This window comes from Pistacia vera, unplaced genomic scaffold (genome assembly GCF_008641045.1).
Source record: "Pistacia vera cultivar Batoury unplaced genomic scaffold, PisVer_v2 Contig365, whole genome shotgun sequence".
Lineage (NCBI taxonomy): Eukaryota > Viridiplantae > Streptophyta > Magnoliopsida > Sapindales > Anacardiaceae > Pistacia > Pistacia vera.
This window is the reverse complement of record NW_022196185.1, coordinates 210,575-232,919: the sequence shown is the minus strand read 5'-3', so window position 1 is coordinate 232,919 and position 22,345 is coordinate 210,575. Positions and strand designations below refer to the sequence as shown.

Below are 22,345 nucleotides of genomic sequence, written 5' to 3'. Positions count from 1 at the left end.
TGCATACGACTTTTTAGCTGCCCCGTAAATTCTGCTGTTCAACAAACTCTGACTTCAATTAGGCTCTTTATTTTGAAGATAAGTTTTCATATAAATAAAAGGATCTTGGTTGATTTTAAAATATACAGAATATAATTTTTATTTAAATTTAATGAAAATATTTTTTATTTTTAGAAAAGAAACTTAATAAGAGGAAGAATTAATAAATAAAATACATAAGAACTTGTAGTTTATTAATTAAAATTAGGATAGAGAGTGAAATTTGATTATCTAAATTTGGACAGTTAAATTCACTCTCTAATTTATATTTTAAAGATAAAGAATCGGTTGGACTCTTGTTTTTATGGATAAACTCTTTATAATAAAGTTTAAGTCATATAAAAAATCATTTGGAGATGTTCTTAGCATAACCCCTCTCAGGGTAAATTTTTTTTTTAATTGAGGTGTCCAAGTCAGTTTGTGCACATCTCAACTAACCTCAGAGTCTATTAAACATCTTATAAACCAAAAAAACTAAATAAGTCACAATGCTATTATGATATGTGGTTTTAAGATTTGAACCAAAAAACTCAAAGAAAATAACAAACCTAATTAACTGTTAGGCTAACTCCTCGAGAGTAAAAATAAATAAATATATATATCGTGGGTGAACTTTCTTAAGAAGCTTTAGGTCTAGATTGAATTTTCTTTAACAACAGAGAAACCGATCCACGCAACTTTATCCTCCCCACAATAGGGTTGAAATTAACCATCCCTTATGATTACGTTTGTTACGTAGAAGAAATGTCAAGCCAGAAATTGATAAGTTATTCATCCAAGTCTCTGGGACTGGCAATTTTAACTCATAACAAGGAGTTTGACTGTTTGAGTAAGGTTACGCTGCTTTCTATTCTTGTTGATTGTATCTTTGACCGCATCTAATGATATCATAATTAAAAAAAAAAAAAAAAAATTCAATAGAGTAAAGATTCAAAACACGTATATACACTATAACTATATACACTATAACTACCTACTAATTTGACAGTGTTTTTACTGTATCACAGAAAGAGAGAAGTGATCTGCAATAGGCGGCCATTTTATCCTTCTCTGAAGCTTCCAATGGGTGAAATCGTAAATATATTTTTACTTCATGACTGGGGGTGGATCTCAAAATAAATATTGGTAATATTTTTAAAATAAAAAATTTAAATGATTTCACACTATCCATTGTTATACTGTACTCTCAGTATTATATATTCGAAAATGATAGAACCACCAAAGGTTGCGCACCAATTCTATGCACCGAATGATGTGACAAAATCCTGACCGTTGATTAATATTAACTGATAATAAATAAACGGTCAGGATTTTATCACGTCATTCGGTGCACAACCTCCGGTGGCTGTAACAGTACTCTTATATATTATGGGAGAAAAACTTTATTTTCAATTAACTTTAAAATACTAAGATTTATTTCTCTTAAATTTAATAAATATTTATATAATTTATTAATTAGGATAATATTTTTGTTTAAAAATAAGAATACCCTTTATTTTAATATTGTTTAAAGTAATAACTAAATAATAATATAATATAAAACACAAAATATTATTAACATTTCTTAATTCAAGTGGATTATATGATTTATATCTCAGTATTTCAAACCTCAAGACTCATACTAGAAGACCTAAACCTCATAGAGTAAATATAATTAACTTTATATTTTATTAAGTCTCTAAATTAGTTACATTATTTAAAATTGGTATTTTCTTAATGTTGATATGTAAATTTTGACTTTATAAAAGAAATACTATTCCTAGTCGCACCCTATCAACTAGGCTTGATAAATGTTGTTTTCTTCCTATTTTCAATGTTTAATTATATATTGATTTTCAATAAAATAAAAATATATACTTTGAATAATTAATTTTTTAGTTCTAAATTTCTATTTCTTCTTCTCCATTTCTTAACTGAGTTCGGTGGGCTTTGATGAAGAGCTTGGTGAGTTTACAGCAGCTGCTTTGACTGAAATTTAATGAGTTTAGTGGGCTTTGATAAATCTGGCACTTTCCCACCCATCAAGATTTAAAATGACACTTTCTCACCTTTTCGTTAGACGCGGTTAATGTTTTCTATTAATATTTAATTAAAAAGACGATAATACCCTGAATAGTTTATTTCTAAATTAGTTTATTATATCATTCCAAAGAATCCAAACTAAGCAACAATCAGATTTTACATTCTTTCTCTCATACTTGAGTGCAATCTTATATCTGACAGAAAATGAAAATGAAATCTAACAAAATACAAAACACCCAGATGACAAAAACACATTTTTTTCACATCCAATTAAAGACTCTCGGTTCCTTTCTCTTAGAAGACAGAACTAAAAACTCTTACCTGAATCACAAGCTTTTTTTTCACACCCAGATGACAAAAACTCTCCGTTCCATTATTTATATATCTCCTAAATTTCTTCTTCTTCCTCGAAAAAAACTTCTTGTTGACCAGTCTATGTGCTATCTTTTGATTCTGTTCTCTTCTTTTCTCTGTTCCCCTCTACCTACTCTGCCTCTCTCTCTCTCTCTCTCTCAGTTTCTTCGGTTGACGAAGGAGAGAGAAACTAAAAATAAAAAAAATGTACAATGATCTGCAAATTAAAATAATAATTTTAAAGAGATAAATTAAAAAAAAAAAAGGTGGTCAAGACTCCAGAACAAAGAACAAAAACTCTGAAGTGGACTATCACTCTCTCCTCTCTTAAGACTCTTAACACAAACTTCATATTCTAATTCTAAAATAAAGGCTTGATTTTTAAGCGCTAACAATTCAACGTCTTCTGAAAAAAAAAAAAAAAAAAAAAAGTGGGTTTGGTTGTTGATAAGAACCAAAAGTAGTGGCTCGGTTATTGGTCTGACACAAAAGCAAGAGTGGTCCGACCCTGCCGATTTGGGTTTGACCTCCAGTAATCCCGCCCAAGCCAGTTAACTTCTTACTTTTACTATATATAATAAAACTTCTCTCTCTCTCTCTCTCTCTCTCTCTCTTAATATTTAAGGGAATTTTCTTTTTTCAATCAAATATTGACAAAAAAACATTAACAATCATTTTGAAACTTGGCGGGTGAGAAAATGTCGTTCTCCCATAATAGAATTAGACACACTCTTTCTAGAATAATTATCAATTACTTATAATTGATTGTGTACACTGATTAGAGATATAAAAATTTTCCAATTTTATCACAATTTTTCCCCTAACTATTAAATTCTTGTTTTGAAAACAATTTAAAAAAATATTCATAGACTATTTTATCCTTATATACAAAAAATTTAGGACATAAATACCCTTGAACTTAAAAACAATTACCCAAGATTGGTGGCCAGATCTGGCCACCACCACCGACCGCGAGCATTGTAACAATGCATGAGCCGGATCTTGTCGACCGTGTGTCGATCTGGCCATGGTCGTTTCCTACCATATTTATGGATCTGACTGTTTCTAGCCAGAGATCTGGCAAAAAACAGTCATATCAGTACACGACTGGCCAGTTATGTGTCGTTTTGGCCACGACCATCGGCGGTTGAGGTGATGGCCGATGGCTAGTAGTGGCTTGGGTGGTTGCGGTCTTTTTGTTAATTTTCAAACTTTTATTATGGGGGTGTTTTTGCTAAATGCTTAAATGTACGAGGTTGAAACAGTAATCTAAATAATAATAATAAATAACAATATAATAATATTACTATTAAAATAGAAGGACAATTCAGTAATCTATAACATACTCACCAATTTATTCCAATCTAACCAAATACATTTAATGTAACATTCCTAGTAATCTTCGAAGCAATTTATTTTTCTCTTAATATAACATTCCCAGTAATACAACATTTCTTAAACCAAACGCACCGACATATTTAGTGGACTGGTTTTTCATTCGGGCCAGTTGCACTGACAGTCTAACATTGTTATGCTGGTCCAACGATCTGACACTGTTACGCCGGTCCAACGCAGTCCAAATTGGTCTATTGCTAAATTTGGGTTTTATTATTTATTGAACTAAAGTTATGTCCAAAACTCGATCGGACAGTCCAACCGGCCGGTCCTGTTCGGGTTTCAAAACACTATTTCCATCTCATTAAAGTTAATATAAACGCACCTTTTACTTGTCTACTTTTTTACTAACTAAAAAAACCGACGAAAATTTTCAATTTTTAAACCAATGATTCCTTATTGGAGTAGATAGCAAGTTAGCAACAACCATTTCATCCAACATGCATATTTTTTATTCTCCAATAGATTTACATTTTTCTCTTCCATTAATTGAAATTTTTTGATGTAGTTGGTAATAATGGTATGCTCTTAAAAAATTCTTGTTAAGTCGATCATACCATCTATATATAGTTTTCGATCTAAGATTTCTTAACAATCCATATTGTGCAATGTGTCTAAAGAGTATTCATGTAAGTAGATATCAGGATACAAGACATTTTCGGTAATAATGATAAGAATGATAACTGATTGCAATCCCAATATTGATTCATCCAATAATGTATTTTGGGCAGCAAGAAGATCAAATGTTTGGTAATTAATTTGTTCATGCAGTACTTTCAAGGCGCTCATTTGAAGGGTCACAATTAATTAAACTTAACTCGAGGAACGAACAGTTGTGCCTCATGGGGTTGTTCGCAACACTAAATGAGATAGAACATGATCACAAGCTTGCATTTCTCAAGCCTTATAAATATAACGTACGTAATAGCATTATGTATCAACTTTTCAATTCTTAATCAAGTTGAGAAGAAACGAAGTAGAAGAGATGGGAAAAAAGAGTTGTTGTGGAAGAAGCTATGTGCCTAAATTTTCTAGTGCTTCAACACCAAAGATGCTAACAGCTTCAACACCAAAGAAGCAAACACCATTGACAATTGTTTCAAAAGCTTGCAAACCAAAGAACCAAGTCTCTGTGTCAAACATTTCGAAGGTCGCAACTCCTAAGATGGTAAAATCACCAGCCAAAACGATTCGTGTGCTGCTGGGCGTTGAGATTAAGCAATAAGGTTGTTTGTAAGAACATGTGTTAGATATGGTGTTTGTTTTATGTTATGCAATCCAACCATAAAAGACCCTTTTGTAAACATTTGCTCTGCTACTCAGAACCCCAGGAGTCGAGAGTTAGGGTCATCAAGAGTCCATCTTAGAAGTGGGATCCAAAGAAGCCAAACAATGTGTCAATTTTTTCGGGAGCTGCAACACCAGTGGTGAAACTAAATGTGACAACGTCGTCAAATTCTGCTTTGAAACCAACAAGCCATAAGAATTAAAAAATTAGTACATCCATTCAAAAACTGCTGAATTTCTTCAGTCTTATACAGTTCTGAACTTACAATTCTTAGCTATGAATCTATGTTGGTTTTCACCATAGAAGGCCAATAAAAAGGAGAGCTAAATGACGCAATAGTACTCTAAAAAATGCTGCACTGTGAAGATTCTTCATGACCTTCAGCAAGTATTGGTTGGTTTAAAAGAAGAACTTCAAAGTTGAATAATGGAAATAATTTATGTAGGCAATTAGAAGACCAAATGTTTAATCAGGATAAATTAATTTGTGCACTTACGAGCTAGGTTCATGGCACTCATTAATTAGTTTGGAGGCACACACACACTTTGAGGTTCATCAATCCTTCTGTCCACCAGCGTCATTGCCTCTCCTAAAAATACTCAACATTCCCTACTAAAATTTTCATCAATTCTCAAGAAAGTTGTCAACAAAAGCAGGAGAAGACGGAGAGAAGGAGCTATTGTGGAAGTAGCTTTTCAAGTTGTTACTCCACACCAAAGATGCAGAGTACACCTGTTCCAAAGAAAGAAGAAGATGCGAATTGTCATGGCGGAGGTGATCACCAAGAACGAAGCTGCTCAGGCTGCTACGTACTTCTATACCTCCTCTGGTGGCAGCTCCGAAGACTGAGGTGAAGCAAGAATCTTTAAGTACTGTTAAGAAGGAAGAACCTGTGAAAGTGAACGTGGGAAAATGAAAGATAGTGTTCTGAATCGGCAAAAATTAATAATATAGAATAAGTTCTGATAATAACAATTATGTTTAACGCCCCTTCAGGTGTGTGTTTTGATTAATATACATAGTTAGTAATTATATATTCTGGATAATTAATCTTATGGTAAATCTGTTCCATATTTTCAATGTTATTAAAGAAAAATTATAAAATATCAGTATACTAGACTTACTAGCTAGAGTTATTTTCAGAGAAGAACTCAAAAGTGAAGTAAACATGCATGGTAGACTGAGTGCAATCCCAAAATTGATTTATCAAATTATGAAGAAAAGAAGTAGAAGCTAGCTATGTGCCAACGTTTTCAAGAGGCTAACATATGCGACGTATTTCCATCTAGGCTCAAATGGTAAGAACCCCGTCACCCCAGAATGAAATGAAAGAGGCGATCTCGTAGTTCTTGGTTTGTAAAGATACGTTTTGAGGTGTTTCTTTTTTTTCCCATTGAGGCCGAACTTAAACCTGTGCTTGAAAGATATTTGCCCATACACACATGAAAATATACTATACCTCCTTACTTTTCTTATGAATATTAACTATAAGGCTAAAAAAGCTAAATCACACAATAATTGGGATCTAACCAGGCCAAGAGACCTGTGACTTTGAAGATCCTTGCACTTCAAATACATTGGAAATATGGGGGGTCCATTCACTGTACAGAATTTGAATAGTCATGTTTTTTAATAGTATATATATACATTGAACAGGAACCATTAATCCGTCTTTAATAAATTTAATGAAGAAGCACATAAACAGACTCATAGTCTAACATCAACAGCTTAAGCAGTCAAAGTAAAAGCAGAATTAGCATTTTTTTTTCATAAATTATTATGACCTTAATGTATTAAAGAACACCTTCCATAAGAATTAATCCTCGCATACAGAAAGTGTTGAATTTTTTAGTCTTATACTGAACTTATAAATCTCTGTGTGTCTGTGTATGTGTATATATATATATATATATATATCAAGTTTTCATATGCAATTTGAGGCGAAAAAGTGGTAGAAGTTATACATATATAGAAGGTGGTGTCAAGAGGATTAGTTTCAGCAAGTATTGATTGGTCTAAATGAAGAACTTCAATGTTGAATAATGGAAATAATAATCTATCAAGGCAGCCAGAAGATCAACTGTTTAGGATTAATATAATACATTTGTACACTTCCGAGGTACATGAACACACACTTTGAGGAATAATTGACTCGTGGTTTATCAAACTTTAAATGAAGAAGAATACCACAAGCCTCGTTGGCTCTCCTATAAATACTCAACATTCCCTTCTGAAATTTTCATCAATTCTGAAGTAAGTTGTCAACAAAAGCATAAGAAAATGGAGAGATTGAGCTGTTCTTGTGGTTGTGGTGGAAGTAGCTATTCAAGTCGTGCCTGTACCCCAAAGATGCAGAGTACTCCAGTTCAGGTGAACATTCCAAAAAAAGATGTGAAGCCGGAGGTGATCTCCAAGAATGAACCTGCTCAGGCTGTTGCTTCTAAACCTGCCGTGGAGGCAACTCCGAAGACTCAGATAAAAAAGGAAGAACCTGTGAAAGTGAATGTGGGAAAATGAAAGATTGTGCTGTGAAGGAGCTTGACGTTTTTATTACATAGAAATAATATAAAATAAGATTGAATTAGTTTCTTAATATGGTTTCTGATGGTTTTATTACTATCCTACAGTTATGTTTAAAGCTCCTTCAAGAAATATATGTATTACTATGTTTTGATTAATCTCTCTATTCTATAATTATAATCATACAAAATAGCGTTGGTATAATGAAGAACTGATGAGAGAAATACAATATCAATCTTTGTACAGAAACTTGTTAACAGAGTTTGTTATATGAAATTCAATCATCATATAACAAAACGTACAGATGAAACTCTTGAAACTCAAGGAAATTATAGCAGTTGGTACTTAAGACGATCCTTCATGCCATATATGTATCATTTGCAGAGTGATAAAATGCAGAAAGTGAAGTTAACATGCATGGTAGACTTATTGCAATCCCCATATTGATTCATCAAATTATGAAGAAAATAAGTAGAAGAGATGGGTAAAAAATGTTTTTGTAGAAGAAGCTGTGTGCCAAAATTTTCAAGAGCTTCAACACCAAAGAAGCAAACGTATGTGTCATGTCAACTGTTTCAAAAGCTTGCACACAGAAGAAGCAATCCTCAATGCATTGCAACACCGAAGATGGGAGAATCACCTGCCAAAAATATTCGTTGTGGTGCTAGGCGTTGAGATTAAGCATGGAAATGTCTGCTGCTTAAGTTAATTATATAATTTCCCTGTCAGTTTGAGTTAGTTCCTCAATCCGGTTTTCGTGGAAGTCCCCTCATATAATGATGCTATGTATATTGTACAGTATAATCAACCATTATAAGAAACCGAATCGTTGTAATAATGGTCAGTGTAGAAGCAGCATTAGTGTAATAATGATGTTACAGCCATACCAATTCTTCTGCAGAACTTATTGTATACCATCTTTCTGCAGAATTTTCAAGTCCCTGAAGTAATTCATTGTTTAATTACTATGTTTTAATCTTGCATGCATACTAAACTTAAAGGGGAAGAGAACTGGCTATCTTACATGTAATAATAAAATCGAAGAAAATTTTCATTATAGAAGGACATAACATGACAAATACTCTTAAAAATGGTGAATGCTCATAATCTTCAGAATGAGCAAATGTTTCCTTGCTTTTTAGAATACCAATGTTGAATAATGGAAATAATAGTTTATGTAGGTAGCTAGAAGATCAAAAGTTTAGGATTGATATAATTAATTTGTGCGCTTTCGAGGTACATGCATGGCACTCATTATATAATTGGCTCATGGGTTCTTCGTCAAACTTTAAATAAAGAAGAATACCACCAACTTCATCTCCTCTCCTATAAGTACTCAATATTCCCTTCTAATATTCTCATCAGTTCTCAAGAAAGTTGTCGAGTAATTAAAGAAGCAGATTAAGAAGATGGAGAGGAAGAGTTGTTGTGGAAATAGCTATTCAAGTTGTGGTTCCACACCAAAGATGCAAACTACACCTGTTCAGGGGAAAGTTTCAAAGAAAGAAGAATTTGTGAAGCCGAAGGTGATCACTAAGAATGAAGCTGCTCAGGCTGTTGCTTCTACGCCTGCGGTGGTGTCAACTCCAAAGACTGAAGAATCCGTGAATGTGAAGAAGGAAGAACCCGTGAAAGTGAACGTGGGAAAATGAAAAGACTGTGTTCTGAAGGAGCTTTTGACGTTTGCAAAACACAGAAATAATATAAAATAAGATTTAAATCAAATAGGTTCTGAATATGTTTGCCAACAGTTGTTATGTTTAAAGCCCCTTCAGTTAATATACAGTTTCATGATCATAATGTTAAGATTATGCTTAATTAAACAAGAGTAATATGTACACAGAAGAAGAAAAATGGATTTGTCTGCATATTTTTTATATTATATCATCACATAAACCAGTCTCAGGAGTATTTTTAACATTACAGAAAGTTATAACATCAAGAAACAAGTCCCCGCAAGTATTGCAAAGGCGGTATTGAAGGTGTTGAGATTGGCAACTTTCTGTGCACTGCCTGTCACTCCTTGAATATACCTTGCCCAGTTGAAGTTGCCTCTTTGGGTGCTGTAGCTGCAACCCATATTGACAGCGGTTCTGATGTCGCGAACAGTGGCCTTATTGGAGAAGATGAAGTTTGATAATACTCTATCAACACAATTCAGCACATAATGTGTTTCAGCTAAGCAAGGTCCACGACAGAAGGAATCAGTAGCTTCAAAAGGCACATTTAAGATTCCACTCTCGTTCAATCTATATGCCTCATCACAACCACTGTAAATCTGTGTATCATCCAGTTAAAACCATGTAAAAAAGATACAAAAAATGCAAAACAAGAATTATCTGTCCGGAACAAACTGCTATTTTATTAACTTACAAATCTATTGTTGAAACACCACAAGGCTTGTGCAACCCGTTCAGCTGGGTTTTCATCTGCATATCCTGCATGTTCATGTATTTATATCTGTAAAATCAACCATATGGAGAAAATCAAGAACAGGGTAATGATAAAAACAAAGAGAAGGATGAATGACCTGAGTGGCAGCAGCTAAGTATGGCTATGGAAATGGATGTTAAGATGAATAGTTTTCTCTTTGGGAAAATCAAGAATGCCATTACTGATGTGGGTGGTGAACTGAAGAGAAAAGAAATGAATCAAATGTGAAAGCTTACGTATATAATAGGGTTCAAGAAAAGAAAAGGAAACTTAGAGATAAGGACAAATGCATGGATTAGAATGGAAAAGAAAGTTGGTTGATAGTCTGATCAGATGTGAGATTATGGTTGGAGATGAATGGAGTGAAGTTGGTGTGTAAGTGACCAACTTTGTAGTAGTTTTATAACTTTCCGATTTGAAGTGTTTGAATATTGAAGACTGTCTTTGTCAAATAGATTTTGCTTCTACCTACCTACAAGTTGTCGACTGCGAAAGCAAAAAAGAAAATGAAATGGAGATGCGGGGTATCGATCCCCGTACCTCTCGCATGCTAAGCGAGCGCTCTACCATCTGAGCTACATCCCCTTCTGTTATCTGGCTATCAAAAAATATATATAGCTTTAGTTGATCATCTCATATCACCGTACCTACCAAAATGACCCACTTGGAACTCTTGATTCCGCAGCTGCACCATTCTACCTATTTAAAGTTTAAGAATAGATCAAGGGCATTGCACCCCTAATGCCTCTAATCCATTGGCTTTATCTGATAGTACTCGCCTGTGGACTCTAGCTATCCTAAAAGAAATTTCGAAGGGAACCAACTACTAGACGGTTCGATTAGTTTTTCGCTTCTTTACCAAAGTCAGATGAACGATTTAGACATCAGTATCGCTGTGGGCCTCCATCAGAGTTTCCTCTGGCTTCACCCCGCTCAGACATAGTTTACCATCTTTCAGGTCCCGATAAGCATGCTCACACTCGAACTCTTTACAGAAAATTAAGGTCAGTCGACAGTGCAACCCGTGAGGGATCCCGCCAATCAGCTTCCTTGTGCCTTAACCAATTGATGTGTGGCGAAAAGTTTTGTTTACTTCATGGTCATAAATCAGTGATGTAGATGAATGCTAAATCAGACAGAAAAAAGGCAATAATTTACTCTCATGTAATGTATTTGTAATTCAAGTCACCTGATCAGTTATTAGCAATTGAATTTTACATGCGGATTGTTATTATCCATCCTTGAAAGATAATGAAATATAAATCATACCTACCATTATCAGAAAGTTTTAAGCATCGAGATGGGGTTTTGATTCTTTTCCAGGAAGTGGTTTATATATTTCAATGTCTATTGAGGTTTGGGTAATAATAACCCTTTTACATGCATATACCAGTAATCATTTGTTAATGCAATTGTTGTTAAGGTGAATGCAGATCCTCTTTTCATATTATCCAACCTAATTATCAGAAATTACGCCTTCTGGGTATTGTTCTTTTACTCCTGTAATTTAGTTTCATTAACTACTAATTATATTCCTGAGAGGATCTAGTGTAGTATGTAGAACATTTTACCCACCCATAAAGGTCAAATCTTCAACTTGGCATTTCTTCGGAGGATTGGCATAAGGTCTGTTCGTAACTTCGTATGCCTCATACACACTAGATAAGCAATGTATTAAAATAACTCTGACCTTGACTGGAACAGCAGAAATTAGATTCAGCATTTAGTTGGCTTTAGCAGGGCTAATCTTTATCTCACTCATTTATCCAAGAATGAACAAGATATCTCATTGAATTGATACCCAACAATGGGATTGACTTATCCTTAGCTTATCCACTCTAAAACTAGCACCAGCAATAGGCAAAACATACTTAACAAGCTAAAAGCTTCAACTTCCTGGTTCATACCTAAACATATCTGTGTTGGTTACCGTGTACACAAAAGTAAAATTATAGCTGGAGTAAAACAATGAATTCAAGTACTTTGCAGTATAGCTCTCATTAACATGACAAATGATCAATCAATCCAACAAGTCTCATTCTTATCATAGCATGAACGGTGCATGTTTGTTCGTTTCACAGGGGAAAAGATGAGGGAAATGGAGTATCTTTAACTTCAAAAGAAATTGTGCCCACTCAATTCAGTATGTGACAGCATTTAGAGAAAAAAGTAAAAATATAGCAAATTCTAACTTTCTACTTTTTTTCTAGTTGATGTACTGAGAAAGCCACTTGAACCCATCTCCGTAACCCATTTTGCGGACAATGCTACACATGAATACCTCAAGGGGGCGAACATTTGAGTCACCCAAATTGACCTTACCCTTGCCAGTGGTGAAGTTGGTCAGGCCAAGGTGATATCGCAACTCATCTTCAGAGGCAGCATATGGAATATCAATCTTATTTCCCAAAACAAGGAATGGAACATTTGCCAAGGCCTCATCAGAGAGAAGAGCATCAAGCTCCCTTTTAGACTCAGCAAACCTCTCCTTGTCATATGCATCTACCAGGTAGACAACCGCATCCACCTTCACGAAAAAAAAAAAAGGTCTCATATTAGTTGTACATTACTCCTACTAAGCTTGCCATAAAAACATATTGGCTGAAAAGGAAATTTGTGTATATATGAACCTGTAGTTTTCTTAATAAATATAATCACTTGCTAGGAAGAATGCATCATAATACTGATCACGGGAAAGCAAATTCTAAACTCAAAAAGTAAAAGGCATAATAGAAAATCTAAAAACGGAAATCACCACATGCTTCCACTCCAATTCATCATATCTTCATAAACATCTAATAAAATGGCATGGTAAGAGTACATGGTCGGTCAGTTACAATTAGAAAACCCTGTAAAAAATACAAAGGCGCTATCAGCGAACTCCCATTATTATTTACTCTTTATCTCGCATGCATCAGAATAATCACACATATTATCATCTGGGATCATGGTGGCAGCAAATTCTCACACAAATTAGACAACAAAAACCATTTCCTAAAACAGTTTCGATTTTCAAACACACATCAATTTTCAGTTACAAATAATGCACACAAATGAGGTATTTGACACAATTCACAATTCTCACACTCAAAGCGTAACAGGGTAGTGGGCTCAGAAACGTCCACCAATCAGCTGTCACCGCAACATGACGTTATCAAAAAGATTATTCCAGTAACCTCACAAGGATTTACATCTCGGCACTCTAGGATGTCACAAATTATAATAGCTAAAAAATACTAAAAGATTAAGACATGAAACCTTGGCATAGTAATCTTTCCAAACTCTACGAGCAATCTGATGACCTCCTAAATCAAAAGCCTTAAACTTGATTTTTCCAATACTTAACTCCTCTGATGTTGGGTACTGAGTTGGCTGATGCTGAACTAATCTCTGATTCATCACCAAAAGACAAAAAATAATAATTATTATTATTATTATTTATTTATATAAATAAAAAAAATAAAAACCAAATGAAGGAAGGAATAAAAATTAAACCTCGTCTTTCAACATGTGAAGCAGCGTCGTTTTACCGGCATTATCGAGGCCAAGAAACAAGATCTTAGCCTCTTTTTGCCATAGCCCGAGAGAAGCAAGAATCCCATAAAACCAATCAAACAAAAACATGGGTTCTTCAACTTGAACGGTGAATTATCAAAAAGGCTAAAAATTGGAGAGCCCCAAACGAGAATTCAGGGGAATTTTGAGAGAGAAAAACGAGTAAAAATCAGCAAAACCTAACCCTAACTTAACCTGTAAATTTGAGAAAGAGAAAGAGGGAGAGGGGGTTTAAATGGAGGCACGTGTATGTAGTGTGGCTGAGGTGGCAAGTGTTGACTGGCAGAGCTGCGTGTGTGTTGTTGGACCAATTGGGATTTGGTGTTTGGTGGTAGTTGGAGTAATTGGGTGAACTTGAGCCGTTGATAGAGTTTTTGACGGCTGAGATTTATTTTGATTTATTTGTTTGTTTTTGGAAATGGTAGTGTGATTGTTGGTTTTGTGGTTGGCAATATTTAATTAGATGGTATGTGATTAACCATTAACAACTTTTTAAATTCTTTAATTTGTCCATAATTGAGATTCCAATATTTAATTTATTGTAAAATTAAATTTTCAAATTGTATAGCAATATTTCATATTACCTCTACAAATATCAATTGGTGGGTCTTAATTCAATGGATTTTGTTGTATATCTCTTCAATTACTCCATTACCTCTACAAATATCAATCCAAATTAATAAACCAAAAGTTGTCAATCTCTTCTTTTTTTTTTTTTTTTTTTTTGATAACTGGACTGTCTAGGCTAACTTGCGCGTACTTCAATTAATCCCTGAAACTTATTAAACACACTATAAACTTAATTGTTATGCCTCAAAAGTCAAACCTATGTTAGCACAATTAATGTCTCTTTGTACCAGCTGCCAAGCCCATATCTCCAAAGATATTTTCACAAACTTTATCTCATTTCAAAAAGATGAATGGACGAGAGCCTTCCATGTGTCAAGACAGCTTGCAAAACACTCATTACATTGAGTGCAAATGTGAATAAATGGGCACTCCTCTTCCTGAAGGAGGAGGCTGATCTGAGATTGGAGCTTCATTTCTTTCTCTGTAAAAACACTATATTTCTTCATCTTTATATGCCTTACGGGCAAAATCATAGAAATAGTCAGAGATCAATAAAATAACAGTGGATGTAGGAGTCGCTTGTTGCATCCGAACCACTATAAAAACTCCCTCTTGCCAATCTTTTATTTATATTTTCTGCAAAATATATAATCTCAGCTCCATATTCAAATCTCATGAATCCATCACGTGTGATTCCTAAGTCCGCTTAGCGCTTCTCACGTGCGAGTCGTTGACGTCCAAAATCAAGCGTCAACATTAATGTTCTAAGTAAACCACAAATATGGTAAATAGCTTCAAAGTGGTTTAAATCTCATACTTGATCTGCCATTAGAATTATTTTTCAAAATCCAAGATGAATAACCATAGTTTAACAACACGCTCAAAAGAGAAAGTAATCTTTTGGAAAATTAAATTTACACACCGTCAACAGCTTAGTAATTAACATGTTGACAAAATTACTAATTACCTCCTCCACAGCTTAGTAATCAATGCGCGCCAAAATGTTTTCCGACGACATAATCACAACTGGAATCTCCCTGAAAGTTGATGATTCCTGTTCAAAAGTAACAGCCAATTCAGTAATGAATTACCGATTTTTTTTTTATTAATTATGAAAAATAATGAAAATAAATTGAGTTTTTACCTTGATTTTCTTAAGCAATTCATATCCTGTCATTCCCGGCATACAGGAATCCGTGATAATTAGATCGACTTTTAAACCCTGGAGTAGTAGACAATTATCAATCAGCTCAAATTCAATTTGAATATCAAAATGGAGTTAAATTATTGCTTAATCCACTCACATCAAAGCTATTAGCGTTCTTTTCCTCATCTAATCCAAGGAACTGAAGAGCTCTCCGTCCACTATCAACTGCAGTGACTGTAAATTCCACCAAAAATCAGAGAAAGAAACAAAAGGAAAAGCGAAATTGTGTAAAAAATTGAACTTACACAAACCTTTGCAAGAAGAAACTGTGAGCAACCTCTCGATGACTTTCCGGTCAACGAAACTATCATCAACGGCCAGAACATGAACTTGAAGACCATAACACAAGTCCATTTTCTTACAAAAATAACATGTTTATACATAACATTTACATATGAATGATGAACAAATAGACCGAAAAAAAAATTTCACATATGACTTTAGTTTTAAAAAAAAAAATTGAAACATCGAAAAAAAAAGTCTTCTCTACATCGATTATATGCACAAAAAACAAACCAATAACATGGTAATTATGTATCACATGCATTAACTGTTAGTGTATACCCTAGGAACCAATAGTGTCGTCAGTTACAAGGTATTATGTTTTGTATATTTTTTGTATATACATTTTTATTTTATTAATAAAAAAAAAAGTGTTCTTATTTCACATGTGGTTTATTGTTTCATTTATATATATTACATGTGAAAAGTCTGGATGATACATATCTTTAAAAGATCAAAATCATCAAAGTATTATCTATATAGATAATATTAATTGGATAATAATATTACATAGTGGGCATGCTGAATGCTTCTGTTGAATATCATGTGATGGTATTAATGTAGGTGATTATAAAAGTTGTATCACTAGAGCATTAGCATAGATAAGCGGTTAGTGAATTGTTTATCGAATATGGTCACTTATGATGAATCACATGGACATTTAAAATATAGTCAATGATGCATCATAAGATTGTACTAGTGTATTATTAATTTCTAGACTTGATATATCACGACTGGATTTTGTATAAATGCGTATAGTTCATATGATGTATAAACATGAGGCTAATCATGTAATGTATTAATAAGCTGATTTAGCAATGTGTTGTTTATGTGTGAAGACAAATGATAGTCAAGAAGGGATCCGTTAACTTAGTGTAGATTGATATCAAGTTCCTAGATAAATGTCAAGATACATTGGAAAAGAGAAATATCCGGCCAGGGTATATAAAATGTTACCTGAAAGTTTGTTTCATGGTAACATGTTCCGTATATATTGATTGTTAATTTGATATAAAATTAAGACAATGATTTTGACATACCATAAATCCATTCATAATTGGGATTAGACAACAGAAGGATTTGATTATATAGCGCGTATGATTATAAAAGGGTTCGTTGGAGTATATCTTCATTGTGATTTAAGGGTTATGGAGCATTGTTAGATGTCTACCATAATCGGTGGGAGTTTCGATCATAAAGAGTTATGACGAAACATATCGAAATAGACTATGATAGTAGGCACAAGGTTAGGCCACAGTAAATTTAAGAGGTCACACCTAAAAACTAAGGAGAATGGATAAATAGCCAAAGAGAGTTGATTATCTAAGGTTGGCTAACACCTACCAAGGGTAGTAAAGTTATTTATATTATTATCATTGAATTAGATTCAATGGATGGTTATATTAGTTATTATGAATAATTTAAGAGTTAAATTGCTAATTGAAATTAAATAAAATTCCAATTCATAATTAATCATTTTCTTTATATTAAATTGAATTTAACAATGATTTTAGTATAGAAATCAAAAAATTTCTAAGAACCCCAAATGTCTCTCTTGGCCTAATTCTTCTTTTACCTTAATGTGGATACTTTTTTATTTAATTTTTTTTTAAATTAAAAGTCTCTAAGGTTGCTAAGGACTTAAGGTAATAAGTCATCCCTTACTTGTTTTTAATTTGATTAAATTTTTTTGTAAAATATTAATATACATATTATAGTATCACATACATTATTCTCCATACATTCCAACTTTCATTAACATGATACGTTAAAGTTGTTCACCATATTATTCAGAATGTGTAACGTTGCTTTTGTCCTAGGAATAAAAATAAATCCCAATTAATATGGGTGGGAAAATATCTTTGGATGAAATTGAAAAAACAAAAAATTCAATGCTTTAATTGAGAGGGAAATAAAAATAAAAACAAATACAAAAAAACACTTTGATGCTTTGTGCTTTACCTTTTGAGCCACTAAGGGGGCACGTGACCCCCTCTAGTACATAAAATCCAACTTTTAAAACCAAAGATTCATCATTATCAATGCTTTAATTGATAATTAAGCCTTGATTTTTGTAAACATATTCTATTAATTTATTAGTTAATTAAGATGATATGCTCATATTATCACAAATATCACTCAAGGTATATTTGTACTTGTTTAATATTATTGAATCACTATGGTGGTTGATATAATCTTTAAATTCTCTTTTACTTTATCAAATACAATTAATTAGTAACTTTAAAAGAATCATCTACAAACATTGGCTCCATTTGGTACATATATTGGGAAAACTATCCAATAAAGTTAATACAAAATTTGTGTTTGGTTCACCTATTTTAAAATATAATTATAAATTATTCAACTTTTTTTAACCCCCTAAATTTATTAATTTAACTAAACAACCCAATTTTTTTAAAATTGACAAAAACACCCCAGCAACCCTAATTTACCAAATTCCGGCCACCACTGCCGGAAGCTGGCCGGAATCTAGTGTAATGGTGCACTAACTGCTGAATCTGACCGGTAATGCGCCGATCTAGCCTTTTCTGACCAAATCTTAGGCCGTAGACAGTCGTCAACAACAGCCAAGATATGGTCATTGTTGACCATCAAAGACAGCTGTATCTTTGGCCGTCATTGATGACCAAATGCGGTCAGATTTGGCTGTCAATGACCAGATCTAGCCGTAGATCGGGCATTTTTCTGGTGGATCTGGCCGGAAAAGGCTATATCGGCGCACGATCGGCAAAATCCAGCCGGTCATACGCCGATACATCGACTCCGACCACCCTCCGATGGTGGTGGCCGGCTGTCCGTATTTAATGAGTGGGTTAGGGGTGTTTTTGTTAACTTTGAATATTTTATTATAGGGGTATTTAGTAAATAAATATACATAAGGGGTATTTTTGTTAATTTTCAAAATTCTACATCATAATACCCACCCAATTTAACTTTTTTCAAAATATTATTCTAAAAACTACCCAATAATGAACCAAACAGAGCCAGAAGTTTTCAAATTAGCTTCTATTTGATACCCTAATCATGTTTTGGGGTACATCTAGAAATGTTTAGGGTTTAGGAACCCATTCGTAGGCAGCTCAAATGATTATAATGAATTAAAGATATTATGGATGGATGCACGGTTTTAGATTCGATTTTTCATATGAGTATACCCGATGGGAAAATTTACTGTTAAATAGTTGAAACATTATTTTAATAACAAATATATTTGACAAATTCTTGTCAAATTTCAAATGATTTTTCCAATGTCCTTCTCAAAGATACTTTATGGATTTCAAAAGTAGAAAAAATCATTCATAGATGAATAATGATACAAATTTTATTTCACATCAATGGTAAGATCATTCTATTACGAGAGATGTTAACGTCAATAGCAAATACAATAATAGCCAACTCTCTTCTTGACACGAATCTCATTATGAAAAAATTAATATAATAATTATCTCTAGATATAACTAATCCTAATAGTTAAAAAGTCTGTCATTCGACCACAAAGATAGAGGTATTTTCAAAAGATTTGGTAAATTTCTAACTTGGAAAGCGAATTCAAGGATTGAAATTCACATTTCAATTTTAAGTCAGCGGAAAAAATCTATAAACAAGAAAATTTCGTCTCTTGACGTAACTTTCATCTTATCTTCATATAATATTATTTAATCTAAAAACAAGTCACAAACTTAGAGGGCCATCTGACTTTTCCACTTACAAACAACAATTCAATGACAATGAGACCCCACGTCTATGGCCCATGGGTTTACTTAATAAAAACCACCAAACCCGGAAGTCCAACCCCAAACCGCCAAGGGTTTACCCAACTCTATAAATACCCACCTCTGCTTCACTCTCTCTCCCAATTTTCATAACTCAAAATCACATAGCTAGATATAATTCTGCTTTGCTACTTCTAACCGTCCGATCAAACTACTTCTCGGTCAATGGCAGACGTGGCAGCAAAAGAGCGGAGGATCCTTGTGGCAATTGATGAAGGTGAGGAGAGCTTGTATGCTCCTGACTTGGTGCCTCAAGACGTAATACCAAAAATTCCAAGGATACCCTTATACTTCTCTATGCCAAGCCTCCAGAGCTGTCTACACTGCGCTAGATGGCACAGGTAATTTTGTAGATTTTGAGGGTTTTTTTGGTAGACAATTTCTTTACTTGTCAGTGGTGGTTTTGTAATTTTTGGTTGTGTTTCAGGGTATGTTTTCGTCTGATATCATGGCCACTATTAATAAGTACAGTAATGACGTGGCCGATCGTGTGATAGAGAAGCCGGAAGATATGTAGAGAACAGAACAGTGATGTGGTATTATTTTTTGTCATTAAAGTTTGGAACACTGGTTTGACGGATTTGCCCTGGGTCAGGTTAAGGTGGAGGCGAGAGTAGAGAATGGTGATCCAAGGGACGTGATTTGCGAGACGGTAGAGAAGTTGGGCGTTGATGTGTTAGTGATGGGAAGCCATGGCTACGGTTGGATCAAGAGGTGGGTCCCTCTTAATCATACATCTCATACATACATATGGCTTAATATTTCTGACCCCTTGAGGTTTAATGAATATATTAAACCACAAAAGTATTGGAATTCATTATACCACCCCCTCATATTTATAAAACATCACTTACCTCTTTGATCATGTCCATTTTAACCATTAGATTTCACGGTGAAAGGAAGTAAGTGATGATTTTTTCAATTTTGAGGAGAAGTTATGGTGATTTCTTACATCTTAAGGGTTTTTTGATATTTGTTTAATTTTGGGGGGTTAAAAAGGGACACGTATATTCTTCAATATTCTACCCCCTGGGGTTTAATGAAATATCATATAAACCACGAAGGTATTGGAATTCATCAACCCCCCCCCCTTCATTATAATCATTTTAACCCCCCAAAATAAAAAAATGTATTCGTTTCAATATTCTCAAAATCTAATTCAATATCAAAACATTAATCATTACTTTTCTCGTAAAGATAACCAATTTTATTTTTTTCAAAATTATTCTAAAAAATATTAAAATAGTGAATCAAACGGAACTCCGTTTAGTTCACTATTTTAATGGTTTTTCGATAATATTTGTTCTCAATCAATTATATATTCTGCATGTTTCATCCAAGTATATTTATGCCTCAAATCAAGCTAAATTCTGTCTTTAAACATTCTTAATCATATTATAATTGAATTGAAATTAATTAAACAGAGTTTTCTTGGGAAGTGTGAGCAATCACTGTGCACAGCATGTCAAGTGTCCTGTCTTGATTGTGAAGAAGCCCAAACCCAATGTTGGAAGCAAATAAAATCTGTTTTGCTTTTGTTTTTTGTTTTTGTTTTGTAAATTTTCAATGTAATTGGTAGTGGTGTACATGTATGAATGTGTTAAGATATATAAAGTGTATGTACATCTTTTAAATTATAAAATTTATGGACCGTTTGCTATAAAATTTTGATATTGTATTTTTGTTTTCCAGAACATGAAAATATGTTTGATAAAAATTATTAAATGTTTTAAAACAATTTATATATAATCTTAAAAATTAGAGTAAAATTAGAAATAAGTAAAAATTGTTATCACGGTCTTTTATATTTATCGTATTTAAATTTATACTAAACGCGCTTTCAAATATTAAAAATATTAAAGATACAGTACAAAAGTCGCCCCTCGTATTTCGCCTGAGGTGAAGAAAAGATAAGCAATCTGTCTTTTCAAAACTATGTCCTAGTATAAAAGTTTGAGTTCCGAATCGTATTTTGCCCAAGATGAAAGAAAGATAGGTAATTTGTCTTTTAAAATTACTGTCTCAGTCAAAAAAAAAAAAAAAAAAAAAAAAAAAAAAAAAAAAAAAAAAAAAAAAATTCTTGTCATAGGGCCCGTGTTTGGGCAGAAATTTAGTGATATCATTTTTTCTATTCTTTCCTCGGACCCTACAACTGATAAAAATATTTACTTCTTAAAATATCTAATATACGTGGATGGTAACCGAGGAAGAGGTCAGATTTATCCTAATGGAACCAAAAGTAACCATAGAGTTTATATATAATCTTAAAAATTAGAAAATAAGTAAAAATTGTTATCACGGTCTTTTATATTTTATAGTATTTAAATTTATACTAAACACGTTTTCAAATATTAAAAATATTAAAGATACGGCACAAAAGTCCCCCCTCATATTTTGCCCGAGATAAAAGAAAAGATAAGCAATCTGTCTTTTCAAAACTATCGTCCTAATACAAAAGTTTGAGTTCCCAATTGTATTTTGCCCGAGATGAAAGAAAAGATAGGCAATTTGTCTTTTCAAAATTATCGTCCCACTAAGAAAAAAAAAAAAATTCTTGTCATAGGGCCCGTGTTTGGGCAGAAATTTAGTAATATCATTTTTCCTATTCTTTCCTCGAACCCCACGACTGATAAAGATATTCATTTCTTAAAATATCTAATATACGTGGGTGGTAATAGAGGAAGAGATTAGATTTATCCTAACGGGACCAAAAGTGACCATAGAGTTTATATATAATGTTAAAAATTAGAGTAAAATTAGAAAATAAGTAAATATAGTTATCATGGTCTTTTATATTTTATAGCATTTAAATTTATATTAAACACATTTTCAAATATTAAAAATATTAAGATACAGTACAAAAGTCTCTCCCCCAAGGGTTTGAAT

The 22,345-nt window shown here is 33.2% G+C and overlaps 3 protein-coding genes, 2 non-coding genes and 1 pseudogene across 5 annotated transcripts; 1 reads left to right on the top strand and 5 right to left on the bottom strand.

Moving 5' to 3' along the window:
* Nucleotides 1-9,548: 9,548 nt before the first annotated feature.
* Nucleotides 9,549-10,234, bottom strand: LOC116140195. Its single transcript, XM_031425825.1, has 3 exons — nt 10,149-10,234; nt 9,992-10,056; nt 9,549-9,896 (listed from the first exon to the last, which is right to left on the bottom strand). Exons 1-3 carry the CDS (start codon nt 10,228-10,230, stop codon nt 9,549-9,551), a joined length of 495 nt encoding a protein of 164 aa, XP_031281685.1. The 5' UTR covers nt 10,231-10,234.
* Nucleotides 10,235-10,563: 329 nt separating this feature from the next.
* On the bottom strand, nt 10,564-10,636 carry TRNAA-AGC. The gene has a single exon. It is a non-coding gene; the product is annotated as a tRNA-Ala (tRNA).
* A 1,384-nt stretch (nt 10,637-12,020) lies between these two features.
* LOC116140208 (GTP-binding protein SAR1B) lies at nt 12,021-13,817 on the bottom strand. Its single transcript, XM_031425841.1, has 3 exons — nt 13,547-13,817; nt 13,310-13,441; nt 12,021-12,578 (listed from the first exon to the last, which is right to left on the bottom strand). Exons 1-3 carry the CDS (start codon nt 13,673-13,675, stop codon nt 12,258-12,260), a joined length of 582 nt encoding a protein of 193 aa, XP_031281701.1. The 5' UTR covers nt 13,676-13,817; the 3' UTR covers nt 12,021-12,257.
* On the bottom strand, nt 12,871-12,997 carry LOC116140225. Its single transcript, XR_004129579.1, has one exon. It is a non-coding gene; the product is annotated as a small nucleolar RNA snoR83 (small nucleolar RNA).
* Nucleotides 13,818-15,155: 1,338 nt separating the features above from the next.
* On the bottom strand, nt 15,156-15,737 carry LOC116140194 (two-component response regulator ARR3-like). Its single transcript, XM_031425824.1, has 4 exons — nt 15,635-15,737; nt 15,481-15,557; nt 15,321-15,398; nt 15,156-15,230 (listed from the first exon to the last, which is right to left on the bottom strand). Exons 1-4 carry the CDS (start codon nt 15,735-15,737, stop codon nt 15,156-15,158), a joined length of 333 nt encoding a protein of 110 aa, XP_031281684.1.
* Nucleotides 15,738-19,558: 3,821 nt separating this feature from the next.
* LOC116140186 lies at nt 19,559-20,987 on the top strand (annotated as a pseudogene).
* Nucleotides 20,988-22,345: the final 1,358 nt, after the last annotated feature.

Bases quoted from the DNA above. Each gene is read 5' to 3' on its own strand.
- LOC116140194 (XM_031425824.1), bottom strand. From the start codon at position 15,737: ATGGACTTGTGTTATGGTCTTCAAGTTCATGTTCTGGCCGTTGATGAT. The intron at 15,399-15,480 runs GTGAGTGGATTA...CTACTACTCCAG, and splicing joins AGAACGCTAATAGCTTTGAT to GGTTTAAAAGTCGATCTAAT. The intron at 15,231-15,320 runs GTAAAAACTCAA...ACTTTTGAACAG, and splicing joins AATTGCTTAAGAAAATCAAG to GAATCATCAACTTTCAGGGA.
- LOC116140195 (XM_031425825.1), bottom strand. From the start codon at position 10,230: ATGGCATTCTTGATTTTCCCAAAGAGAAAACTATTCATCTTAACATCC. The intron at 10,057-10,148 runs GTCATTCATCCT...ATGAACATGCAG, and splicing joins ACTTAGCTGCTGCCACTCAG to GATATGCAGATGAAAACCCA. The intron at 9,897-9,991 runs GTAAGTTAATAA...GATGATACACAG, and splicing joins GGTGTTTCAACAATAGATTT to ATTTACAGTGGTTGTGATGA.
- LOC116140208 (XM_031425841.1), bottom strand. From the start codon at position 13,675: ATGTTTTTGTTTGATTGGTTTTATGGGATTCTTGCTTCTCTCGGGCTA. The intron at 13,442-13,546 runs GTTTAATTTTTA...GTGATGAATCAG, and splicing joins TTCACATGTTGAAAGACGAG to AGATTAGTTCAGCATCAGCC. The intron at 12,579-13,309 runs GTTTCATGTCTT...TTTTTCGTGAAG, and splicing joins GGAAAGATTACTATGCCAAG to GTGGATGCGGTTGTCTACCT.